Source organism: Eumetopias jubatus, unplaced genomic scaffold, assembly GCF_037043125.1.
Source record: "Eumetopias jubatus isolate StellerSeaLion01/CBP00866 unplaced genomic scaffold, mEumJub1_p1.0 scaffold_10, whole genome shotgun sequence".
NCBI classification, from domain to species: domain Eukaryota; kingdom Metazoa; phylum Chordata; class Mammalia; order Carnivora; family Otariidae; genus Eumetopias; species Eumetopias jubatus.
Window position 1 is genome coordinate 122,967,831 of NW_028274816.1, and position 13,262 is coordinate 122,981,092.

The 13,262-nt window shown below is 35.7% G+C and overlaps 1 protein-coding gene across 2 annotated transcripts in view; it reads right to left on the minus strand.

The window, feature by feature from the left end:
• Nucleotides 1–248: 248 nt before the first annotated feature.
• Nucleotides 249–13,262, minus strand: part of SUZ12 (SUZ12 polycomb repressive complex 2 subunit) — a 43,145-nt gene continuing 30,131 nt past the window's right edge. The window contains exons 9-15 of one of the 2 annotated variants that reach the window (XM_028109113.2): nucleotides 10,677–10,854; nucleotides 8,596–8,687; nucleotides 8,233–8,376; nucleotides 7,169–7,326; nucleotides 6,578–6,776; nucleotides 6,034–6,113; nucleotides 249–2,540 (exon numbers count right to left, since the gene is read on the minus strand). In XM_028109113.2, the coding sequence (XP_027964914.1) occupies nucleotides 2,195–2,540; nucleotides 6,034–6,113; nucleotides 6,578–6,776; nucleotides 7,169–7,326; nucleotides 8,233–8,376; nucleotides 8,596–8,687; nucleotides 10,677–10,854 (1,197 nt within the window). In that variant the 3' untranslated portion in view covers nucleotides 249–2,194. The remainder of the gene's footprint in view (nucleotides 2,541–6,033; nucleotides 6,114–6,577; nucleotides 6,777–7,168; nucleotides 7,327–8,232; nucleotides 8,377–8,595; nucleotides 8,688–10,676; nucleotides 10,855–13,262) is intronic. The other variant, XM_028109112.2, reaches the window with a different exon arrangement.

Below are 13,262 nucleotides of genomic sequence, written 5' to 3' on the forward strand. Positions count from 1 at the left end.
TGCCAGTTGCAACTGATGTTACTAGAACTGAATGTAGGATTTTGCACTTTTTTTTTTCTTAATTTCTTATTAACTGACCGATGGGTGTTACTTTTTCTGGATCCTTACTATCCTAAGCCAAACGAAAATCTTAGTACACACATTAACAATGCATAATAATAAAAACCAAAACCAAAACAGAATACAGCTTTTATATTATTGAACTTTATGTACAAAATCATTTGATTTCAAATAAACATTTAATGTAAAAACAAACGTTCTTTTAAACTGAATTTTTTTTTTTTTTACATCTACTGTACCATTCAAATGCTTTATCATCTTACATGATTTCTTCAAAATCTCTTATCAAGGGTACATATAGAAAAGCATTTTTTTTATAAATAGAAACAAAGGGATTTTTCAGCTTTTATTATAAGATGACATAAAAAGTTTACTCAACAGAAGTAATTTCATTACTATTTGGGGGAGGGAATCACCAACTTTTTGTGCAAACAATGCTAGCCTTCTTTTAAGCATTAAGAGCATAACTGCTTAAGAAATGACGTAAGCAATAATTCTACACCTACATCTCCCCTAAAATAATCTATTTTTTTTTTTTACATATGTGCACAGCTTTAGCAAATTAAAGCCCGAGAGAAATGCTCGAGATTCACTATCCAGAGGCATGATCAGAGTTTACTGTAACTCATTTAGAGAGCTTACCAATCAAGGAGTCTGTAATGAAAGCTGCAGTTTCCCTCTTTCCTATTTTTCTTAACACAAAAATCAATGACTAAGAACTTAATACTGGATGACAAGTCACATCCACACTATTAGTTAAATAGCCTCACAGTTAAACACATCTTAAAAGACCAATCAAATCAGTATTTACATTTTATAAATTTCTGAAGACACCATTAGAAAGCTTATATATCCCTTCATTAAACAAAATAGGGAACTGCATCTGATGGTGGTGGAATGAAATTAAAAAATTAAAAATACCTGTATTTACAGCAGCATTGATCCTTTATAAATAAAGAATATGAAAATGCAATTATCTTTAAGGATAATAAAAAATTGAGGTGATGTTACTCAACCACAGTGCTTGGAGTTGGAATAAAAATCTATTGGTGCTTGTTAATGTGCCAGTAGTGAAACCACTTTCTGTTGGAGAAAATCCAACTGCAAATATGTGCATAAAAACACATATATCACAGGGCAAAATTGCTCACAACAATTCAAGTCAGCTTATCTGTATTGGATATTCTAATCATGAAATACATTACAAAGACATCCTTGCAAAGAAAAAAACAAGTTATAACATTTTCTGGTTCATTTTTATAGAACATTTCCTTCCTCGAAAGTGGCATCTTAAAAATCCCAAACTCATTCTTCCCTTGGTTTATAATGAAAAGATGTGGACAGCTGAATTTTCAATGTGTTTACCATACTGAAAAAAAAAAAAAACCCCACAAATCCAAAACAGCAAATGTTCAAGTTTAAAAGAATATACTGGGTGAGCAAGGCAGTAAAAGTATCCACATGAAAACAAAATGGTCAGTAACCTTGTAAGCCAACAAGACATTTCACGGTCAACAATGTGAAAAACTGACATTTTCTCAAACAGGCATAAGATGAAGAAGTGCTATTTTAAAATTGTAAAATGAACTTCTGTAAAGAATCTTACGTTGTAATTTCTCATTCCAAATTGATAAATGATTTCAAAATCAAGGATCAAGGTTTGATTGCAAATAATAATGCAACATAATTTCCAAAAATCTTCAATTTCTAAAAAGGAATCCCCTCCAATTTTCCCTCCCCAAAAAAGGTTTCACAATTACAAAGTAGAAAAATGGCCAGTCACAAATGCAAAAAACATTGTAATTTAAATATATGAAATAATTTCTAGATTATCAATTCAATGTATTTCATAAGACAATTGCTGAAGTTAAAAATACTTTCTTTGAACTATTGCTTTTCATGCTCAAACCAGAGTGTTGTAATGACATCAATGAAAGGGACATACATGTAATGCTACATGACGAAGTGAAGTTGAGCCCTGACACAAATACCCTTGTTGAAATCATTTACTTCATCTAACAGTGCCTGTTTGAAACCTATGATTACAAACGAAAACAAAACTCTTCCTAGAGGCTGAATTCCCTAGAATGCAATTTCAGTGTTTGTCCATAACATGGGGTTAGGTTTCTTCTTTTCAGAGTTTTTGTTTTTTGCTCTGTTTTGAAACCCCTGAGACACCATCTGCTTCCAAAGCTTTCTCTTTTGAGTTAATTTCACTAAAACCATTTGCTGTCCCATTTTGTTCTTCAGTGATTTCTTCATTTGCAGGGGAAGCAGATTCTCCTTTTTCTAATTTTTGCTGCATTTCACGGAGCTTGGTAACAGCTTTATCTATTGACATTATGCTAATAAGATTAAAGTCATGCATGCTGACTAGATGAAGCATGAAGTTTCGACATAAATTCTTCTTAATTATTTTCTGTCCATAGTTTTCTACAAACAGCATACAGGCATGATTCATTTGATTGTCAGCAATAAACCTATTTAATAAAAATAACACAAATATCAATAGTGATATAAAGCATTTTTGTCAAATGCAACATGGTAACTATGATAGACCAGTAAGTGATTTAACAATCAGTAAAACTACAGTGAATCTGAGATTCAATGACCTGAATGGACTTACCATTTTAGAAATTTAAAGAGATTTAATTTAATCAGAACTTCAACAGATGTCATTTCTGTTTGCCCTAATGAAATGGCATACAGCAGTATTAAAAGTAGAGAGCATTTTCTCTTGCCAACACCACTTTCATTAACTCTCTACATACACACTAACTATCCCCCTTTAGTCTCTTTCTTGACTTTGACATACTTTCCTAGTTCAGAAGCAGTGTTTCTCTGCATTTTCACTTCAAGGAAAACCTTTAAAGAAACGAAGATGCCACATTTGTGACAATATGGATGGACCTTGAAAGCATTATGCTAAGCCAGCCAGAAAGACAAACACCGTATGCTCTCACTTATATGTGGAATCTGGAAAAACAGAGGTGCCTGGTTGGCTCAGTTGGTGGAGCACAAGACTCTTGATCTCTGGGTCGTGAGTCTGAGCCCCATGATGGGTGTAGAGATTACTTAAAAAAATAAATTTGAAAACAATAACAAAACTCACAGAAAAGGAGATCAAACTTGTGGGTACCAGAGGCAGAAAGTGGGAGGAGGGGAGACTGGAGGAAGGTGTTCAAAAGGTACAAACTTCCAGTTACCAAATAAAGTACTAGGGATATAACGTACAACATGAGGACAACAGCTAACACTGTTATATGATATACAGGAAAGTTGTTCAAAGAGTAAATACTGGGGCGCCTGGGTGGCTCAGTTGGTTAAGCGACTGCCTTCGGCTCAGGTCATGATCCTGGAGTCCCGGGATCGAGTCCTGCATCAGGCTCCCTGCTCAGCGGGGAGTCTGCTTCTCCCTCTGACCCTCTTCCCTCTCGTGCTATCTCTCATTCTCTCTCTCTCGAATAAATAAAATCTTTAAAAAAAAAAAAAGAGTAAATACTAAGAGTTCTCAACACAAGGAGAAAAGAATTTTTTCCTTTATTCTTCTTTCTTTTCTTTTTAAATTGTACCTATATGAGAAGAGGGATGTTAGCTGAATCTATTGTTACCATTTCACAATAAATGTAAATCAAACCATCATATGGTATGTCTTCAACTTACAGTGATGTATGCCAATTATTTTTCGATGTAACAGGGGAAAAAAGCCATGTTAAAAAAAAATTTGAAGGGCGCCTGAGTGGCTCAGATGGTTAAGCGTCTGCCTTCGGCTCAGGTCATGATCCCGGGGTCCTGGGATCGAGTCCCGCATCGGGCTCCCTGCTCCTTGGGAGCCTGCTTCTCCCTCTGCTTCTCTCTCTCTCTCTCTGTCTCTCATGAATAAATAAATAAAATCTTTAAAAAAAAAAAATTTGAAGGTGTCACAACAAATGTGGTTACAGTGTGGCTGTGTTGATAGAAAGCAAGTAGGGTGCTCCCACAATGAATAAAATTTGAAAAAATCAAATTAAACCAAACAGGAGAATGGCTGCTCAATTACGCACTGAAACTGAGTGTCCAACAAAGTCTGTAAGGCCTGCCTGCAGAGGCGCCTGGGTGGCTCAGTTGGTTAAGCGGCTGCCTTCAAATCAGGTCATGTTCCCAGGGGTCCTGAGATCAAGCCCCACATCGGACTCCCTGCTCAGTGGGGAGGCTGCTTCTCCCTCTCTCCTCCCTCTCCCTCTGCTACTCCCCTGCTTGTGCTCTCTCAAATAAATAAAATCTTTCTTTTTTTTTTTTTTTTAAAGATTTCATCCATTTATTCATGAGAGACAGAGAGAGAGAGAGAGGCAGAGGGAGAAGCAGGCTCCCAAGGAGCAGGGAGCCCGATGCGGGACTCGATCCCAGGACCCTGGGATCATGACCTGAGCCGAAGGCAGATGCTTAACCATCTGAGCCACCCAGGCGCCCATAAATAAAATCTTTCTTAAAAAAAAAAAAGCACCTGCCTGCACAGATTCTAAAATCTAAAGTTTACCCAACTACCTGCCACTTTATTTATTTATTTATTTTTTTAAAGATTTTATTTATTCATGAGAGACAGAGAGAGAAAGAGAAGCAGAGGGAGAAGCAGGCTCCCAAGGAGCAGGGAGCCCAATGTGGGACTCGATCCCAGGACCCCGGGATCATGACCTGAGCCGAAGGCAGACGCTTAACCATCTGAGCCACCCAGGCGCCCTACCTGCCACTTTATAATGCTAGTATAGCATGAACTCCAATAGCTGTTATGCTAACAGAGTTAGATCAAGGAATGAAAATGGAACCCTATAAAGTAACAGTAGGACTAAAATTCCATCTTGAAACTGACATATCAGGACAAAAGAAAAAAGAGACTTAACCTAAGTTTCGAAATACAGAAATTATTCATAGCTGAGTTTTAATCACTACACCAAGGACCAGACAAATATTTTCTGTAAAAGGCTAGATGAGTAAACATTTTAAGCTTTGTAAGCCATGTGCGATCTGTTGTCTTTTTTTTTTTTTTTTCAACCCACTAAAAATGTGAAGACTATTCTTAGCTTAAGGCAGTGTACAAAAAAAGGCTATGGCCCATGCACCCCAGACATCTGGGCTGGAACTATGTACCAATTCCTTTTTACTCCCAAAGAGTAAAGAAACAAAAGTGCCCCTTACCATTTATTTCATTATAATTGAAAAAAATTTGGTTGCTTATGTTATAGAAGAAAGCCTTAAATGAGGATCTAATAATAATAAAGGTACAGAAGAAAAATATGTGCATTGACAGGCAAATAGTTCACACACAGGGAAGGAGGGAGATCTGCAGGAAAAGCAACGCTCTGGAAGATAACTTTTAGCCATAATGGCACAAGAAATAAGTACTGTTCTACCCTGACCATTATACAATGGTAGTAAGAAATCAGAAAAGCTACTTATATTTTATTCTCCAGAATTAAGCAATTTTAAAAAACTGTAGTAATAATATGATAAGCAATTTTCAGATTTCCAGGTATGTAGCAAGGGACATACTATTTTTTTAAATCCTTGGCAATAAAATAAAATTGGGTCATTTAAAAAAAGGGACATAATAAAAATGAAAACTGTTAGATGGAGCTAACACCTTTCTTACATAAAACCATTTTTCTTTCTGCAGTTATAATACTTTGGATTAGGGTAAGATTTAGGGCACACTGTATCTAATTTTATTAATATTTTTTAGAGGAGGAGAGGGGAAATGGAGAATCTTAAGCAGGCTTCGCACTGAGTGCAGAGCCCAGTACAGGGCTTGATCACACGATCCTGAGATCATGACCTGAACCAAAATCAAGAGTTGGACGCTTAACCAACTAAGCCAGCCACCCAGGCATCCCTAAGCCAATGGAATTTTAAGTAAGATTCAAACATAAGATTTACAGAATGTGAAGCAGCAAGAAGAGCATAAAGGAAATAGAATATTTAAATTTAGAAATACCCTACCCATGTTTCATGACATGGAGATTCCACAGTTTCATCACTTCTTTCTCTCCTTCATTAACGTCAGAAAATTCCTCAATTTGCTAAAAAAAAAAAAAAAAAAAAAAGAAAGAATACCTATTAAATACAGAAAAAACAAAATTGGTATTTCTAAGAAAAAATTGAGACTGTCATAAACAGAATTTTTTTAATATCACAACTCATTTATACAGCAAATTGGCAACATTTGTTAACAAAACTTTTAAGTAATTTTAAAATGGAAACCCTAAGTTATAAAGTAGTTGCCTACTTCAAAAAGACCAAAAACATGATACAAAATCACAAGAAAATCTTTATATGTCCTTCAGTTGGTAACTGTTTAAATGACACAATTACAAAAATTGTGGATTCCAAAAAAAAAAATTGTGGATTCCTGAGTTCCATCATTTAGAAAGAGGTCCTTTACACTAAGAGTTTAATCCATATTACACAACTAATAATTTTTAAGCATGAATCACTTCATAAGATTCTAAAATCACAGTCAATGGTGGTAATAGTTAATACTCACTGTAATGGTTTTTTCTCTTAGCCATTCAGGATCTTTTTCATCTTCACTATCTACTTCCATTTCTTGTGGACGGAGAGGTAAACAAGTATCACTATGGAAATATAGACGATTGTGTCCACTACTATACGTTCGCTGCTGTTCCACTTCTCCATCTTCAGATTCAAGAAATTCAGACATGCTTGCTTTTGTTCGTTTTGGTCTGATGAAAAGAAATATTGATGTAACACTAAATGACAGGGATGGGATTCTTTCTATTTTACACCTCTCAAATAGAGTACATTCCTCTGGTACAGGTTCCTTTCTAGGTATGCACACTAACTTCCACTGGGAGAATTCTTTAATCCCTCTCATCACTGTAGCAGTAGTGACATTAAGATTTAAGACACAGGAAAAAGTTCTAAAGAGGAAGTGAGAAAATCACTACAGGGGCTGGGGAGGGCTATAAAGCAGTATAACCACCTCAGACACTTAGCTAATAATCTGAAATAAGGACTCCCACCCTAAACAGTAGTTCTGTCTAGCTCTCATTTGTGCCTCCACCATCACCAATAAGTCAGAGAATGGGTTTTGTTCTATGACCTTTTTACCTACCTGCACACAAGAATATGTGTGATAGGTGTTCTCTTTACTGGCCCATTGCGACTAAAAGCAAATCCAGGTTGGCGATGAATATCCTGAGGATTTCCTGCATAGGAGCCATCATAACACTCGTTGATAGAAACATCTATTCTAGCACCCTTTGGATGATACTGTAACAAGAATGGCAAGATGCTTAGAACAAGGAAATATTAATTATCTCTACCTTAAATACCTACCACTTTAATTTAATTAATTAAAAAGTACTTGGGGCTCTTAATGTTTTGAAAACTAAAATGAGCCACACATACAAAAATGGTGAAAGGGAAGTCAGAAGACCTGGAGTCAAGAAGATCTGTTAAAATCCTGGCTGTAACATTTATTGGCTTGGTCACCTTGTACAAATTATTTCTTGTTTAAGAATAAAGAAATCAATTCAAAGAACAGATGTGAGGATTATATAAGTCAACATAGATGCACTATGCAAATATACGTAAACTGAATCACTGTAATTCATGCATATGGCAATCCCTCAAATGCAAAGATTTTGGCATTTTGTGCAGAACAATTTATTATTTTTATTATTTTTATTTTTTTTAAAGATTTTATTGGGCGCCTGGGTGGCTCAGTCGTTAAGCGTCTGCCTTCGGCTCGGGTCATGGTCCCAGGGTCCTGGGATCGAGCCCCGCATCGGGCTCCCTGCTCAGTGGGAAGCCTGCTTCTCCCTCTCCCACTCCCCCTGCTTGTGTTCCCTCTCTCTCTGTGTCTCTCTCTGTCAAATAAATTCTTTAAAAAAATAAATAAAATAAAAGATTTTATTTATTTGAGAGAGAGAAGGAGAGAGAGAGAGAGATTGAGAGAAAGAAAATGAGCGGGGGTGGGGCAGAGGGAGAGGGAGAGCAGGCTTCCTGCTGAGCAGGGAGCCCGATGTGGGGCTCAGTCCCAGGGCTCTGGGATCATGACCTGAGCGGAAGGCAGACGCCTAACAAACAGCCATCCAGGTGCCCCAGGAAGCACAGTTTTTCAAAGTCAGATTGTCTTATATATTATTGGAAAGAAAAACAAGAAAAGTCACTTACAACATAATTGAAGATAAATCTGCTATGGCAGAGTTTAAGATGCTTGAGTAAACTATAAAGTTTGCGACAGTTCAGAGTACACCACGGGCAGTGTAGGTCATCTCTTGCTTCAGTTTGTTGTCTTGTATTGTTGTTATAAAGGAACTTTAAAATAACAAAAAACAAAAAACAGCAAATCTTCAACTTAAACATCTCAAGGTATTTTGTTTCAACATCACCTTTAGAAATACTTAAAACAATTTACAAAGAAAGCCAAATTAGAGACATTCTTTTCATTTAAATATGCCAAAATATTTCAGAAGTAACATGCAAAAACAAAGGCACTTCATGATTACTTAAAAAATAAGGGCCAGCTATGTTTACCTGATAAAATATTCTTAATTTTTGTCGGTTTTCATTTGAAGTATCTTTTTCTTTTCTTGTTTGTAGGTCTGTATTCAATGATTCTTTAACAGCTGAAAATATATACTTTTATATTTAATACAAATACATGCTTACAAAAAGTGAAATATATCTTGTAAAACTAAAGTTTTTAAACAATTCTACCTATAGTACTTAACAAAATTTTTTTTTAATTTTATTTTTTTAAGATTTATTTGAGAGAGAGAGCGCACACACAAGCAAGAGAGGGAGAGAGTATCTGAAACAGACTCTATGCTGAGTGAGGAGCCTTATGCGGGGCTTGATCTCACAACCTTGAGATCATGACCCAAGCCGAAACCAAGAGTGGGATGCTTAACCAACTGAGCCACCCAGGTGCCCCACTTAACACAAGTTTTGTTCTCATCCTCAAGTTATTAAGGTCTTTACTGGCAGGACCCATTTTTTCCCTTTAAAAGTCCATCTCTCTCCCTCTCCACCCGCCCCCAAAAACAACAGTAATAAAAAAAACCCACCTCTTATATTCTAAGCCATTATGAAAGTAACCCCAAATAATTATATGTAGTCACTATAATACTTTATTTTTTTTAAGTTTTTTTTATTTATTTATTTGAGAGAGAGAATGAGAGACAGAGAGTACAAGAGGGAAGAGGGTCAGAGGGAGAAGCAGACTCCCTGCTGAGCAGGGAGCCCGACGCGGAACTCGATCCCGGGACTCCAGGATCATGACCTGAGCCGAAGGCAGTTGCCCAACCAACTGAGCCACCCAGGCGCCCGTCACTATAATATTTTAAAAGCACTTTGAGATCAGAGGTGGTTTTGATTGGTCTTTGTATTCTCAGTGCACAACAGTGAGCAGATATCCACCGAGTGTTGATTTAACAAAAATTTAAAATGACTGTATTAGGATCACCCCAAATCCAAAAGATAATGGCCATTAATAATTTTGGTATATTTCTTTACAGAGAAAAAGATGTAAAAAAAAAAACATTTAAAATGTTTTTCTTTTCCCTGACATAACTAACCATTTCATATGTACAATTTTGTATAAAACTTTCTTTCTCTGTTTCTTTGAAACACTTACCTATTAGACTGGCCACAGAGTATTTTAAGAAGTGCCCAGACCACAATTTACTTGGGAAATCTTTGCTCTGACAGAGGCCATTTCTTACATCTCTTTGACTCTTACGGTAACTTACAATGAGTGGACATGAGTGGTCAATGTCAAAAGACAGCTGTCTTAAGCCTTCTGTCTTCTTTAAACAGATTAGATAAAAACACAAAGATACTCTCAATTGAGGGCAGTGTTCCTATCAGGCAGATACAAGATGACAGAACACTACACTGCACCTGAGCCTTAACTCAGCAGAGTTAACTCCATTTGTAAGTCTTTTTCCTCCAAAAATTTCCTGCAAAATTTAACCTGGTAAAATTCAAGTTATGATGATCCTCTTCCAGCCCTAAAACTGTAAAAACACTCTGAAATACTGAATTCAGTTCTACAACATATACAAATCTTTACATTAATTATAAAAAGCATACAGTTCCAAAACCCTTTATATAGCTGCAGTTCCAAAATCTAAAAAGGTATGAAAACCAACTGTTTTTCTCATGAGCTTCAGAGAAATTTATTCAGTGGAAAAACTTGTCCTAAATTGACATGAGGCTATCTATAGATGGTGTTATATAACATATGGCCTATATATATATATATATATATATATATATGCATATATACATATACTATATATACACTATATATTTCATGTTTTTAAAGTTTTCTTTAATAAATTCCCAGATACATCTGTCACAAAACATAAAGAACTGCTGATATTTCCCAAAGAATAATTATTAGAGCAAATGGCAAACAAATTAATCTGAACCAAGTCCTAACTCTAACTCTACAAAACATTATTATTATTTTAAGTTTATTATTTTTTTTTTTTGGTAACCTCTACACCCAATGTGGGGCTCAAACTCACAATCCTGAGATCAAGAGTTCTTCCAACTGAGCCAGCCAGGCACCCTTGCAAAGCACTATTTTGACAGCAATGTTTTCTTACCTATAGTCTGAGTAGGTTTAACTGAACCAGGCTTGTTTTCTTGATGAAGACTCTCTGAATTTCTAGTGGCAAGAGGCTTGGCAATAGGAGCTGTAGATTTGTCATTGGTTTCTCCTGTCCAACGAAGAGTGAACTGCAACGTAGGTCCCTGAGAAAATGTTTCAAATGGAGGCAGCCTCTAAAAAAGAAAACATGAAAAGAGTGAAGATTCCACATAATGAATTTGAAAGAATCATAGGAACAAAAAAACCCTCCTGATACCTATTCTGATAAATTAATGTGGATTTGAAAACCTAAAATGCCTACAGAGATGGCCAGGCAAGTAAAGCTATACATACATGGCACAGTCCAGACTGAAATACCGGAGGGCTCAGGTTGCCTGAAGAGGCAGCCACTTAACAGCAATGGATGAATTGTTGCCATGTGCAAACAGAGCCCAGCACAGCCAGATTTTCAGATTTTTTCAAAAGAAGTCAGAAATCCAAGTTCTCATGGGAAATCTTCCAATGCTTACATGTTGGTAGTCAATGAAAAATGGTTTTTAAAAACAAAAAAAACTGTGGTAACCAAAGCCTGCCGGTTTACAACCTGTTAGATGACCAACTACTTTCTTTTTGTAAATTGAACACTTACAGAGATTAATAATTTTCCCTGACTTCTTCAGCTTCAACAACAGCTACCCTTGTTTCTCCTGTTTGGGTTTTGGGACTCTGAACTCTCTTGGCTTTCCTCCTCAACCTCTAATCACTTATAGGACAACTCTTCTCCTGGTCTCCTTAATTCCTAGCTAACATTTAGCCATTTGCCCTAATCTCTCACCTATCCTTAAGGATTTACTTAAGGCTGGTGATCCCAAATTGATTCTCCATTCTTTATACTGGAGCTCCAAAACTGTATATCTCAACTGCCTCTTAGACATTGCCATTTGGATGACATCAATGTCACCCTGAACTGAAAATATGTTTAGACATGATTCTATTTTCTTTCCTTCCCAGGTATAGTTAGTTTTGTTCCTAGCATTATCATTCTACCACAGACCCTAACCTAAAAACTTCAGAATTACATTTGACTCCTATTTTTCTTGTGTTTCTTTTATATAATCACCAAGTATAGATCCTTACTACCTTATTACTACAGTATCTCAGCTACTCTCCTCCTCCTAATTTTTACTTCTCAATTCTTATATAGAAGACCAAATAATCTTCTGAAAGATTGCTTTCATGCTCTTCCAATAGAAAGCTGTTTATTGGGACACCTGGGTGGCTCAGTCAGTTAAGCAGCTGCCTTTGGCTCAGGTCATGATCCCAGGGTCCTGGAATGGAGCCCTACAATCGGGCTCCCTGTTCAGCGGGGAGTCTGCTTCTCCCTCTCCCTCTGCCCGTTCCCTCTCTCAAATAAATAAATAAAATCTCAAAAAAAAAAAAAAAAGAAACCTGTTTCTTTTACTGCCATATAAGCCTATACTCCTACATCTTTATTACAAATAATCCTCTTAAAACTATTAATTTTTTAATAGTGGACAGGAATGAAGTAAAAGTGTGCTTTCATAAACCAATTTTGAAAAACTAAGTCTCTCCATACCTAGGTATTTATCTCATAAAAATATCTGCAATGCATAAAGATACACGTACTAGTATATTCACATTTGTGAAAATGTAATTAATATAATTGAATTATCCATTAAAATAGCATTGGTTTAGTAAATTATGAGACATTTATTTAAAAGAATACCACAAAGCTTTTAAAAAGAACCAAATCTAAATGCTCTGACTTTAAAGGGATGCCCATATCATATTGCTTCAATTTCTTGGGGAAAACCAACAACTCATATTATGTAATTCTTATTTTCTTGTGAATAAAAATTTAAACTTTAAATAAGAAATTTAAAACATAATGAACTGCATGAAATTCAAACACTATAGATAAGCATAAAAAATAAAAATTTAAAATCCCATCACCTAGAGGTAACCACCATTAATTTTAGAAAAAGTAGGAATATGTATATTATTAAGTAAAAACTAAATACCATGGAAATCTTCTTGTCAAAGTATTTTTTTTTAAACTATCTTTTTAGATTTAAGGTATTTCCAATTTCTACTTTAAAAATTTTTGACAGGATGTCAAAATAAAATAACTAATGAAAATGAATCATTTCTCCACTGTAAAAATCTACATCTTTTCAGTTAACCAGTTACTACACCTTGTGACAAAACTGAGGAACTGGGCTTAATTGTTAATGCCTATAAACACAATTTAAACTGTCATCCATACTGCCAGTCTGCCCTCCAGTAAGGCTGTCCCCAGTTGATCTCACATTGAAGCATTATGTGAGAATACACGTCCTCACATCTCCAACTAGACACTGTCAATCTTTTTGTCAAATTACTGAAGTATTACCTGATTCTGTCTACACATCTTTGAAAACTAACCAGGGTGGATCTCTTTAAAAGCTCGCTAGCTAGTCGTCTATACTTGTTGCCTTAAGAATTGCCTGAATGTCCATTAACCATTTTTCTAATTAGATTGCTTATTTTTCTTTTTGATTTATAAAATTACACATTCATATCAGCTTTTTGTATGTTACTT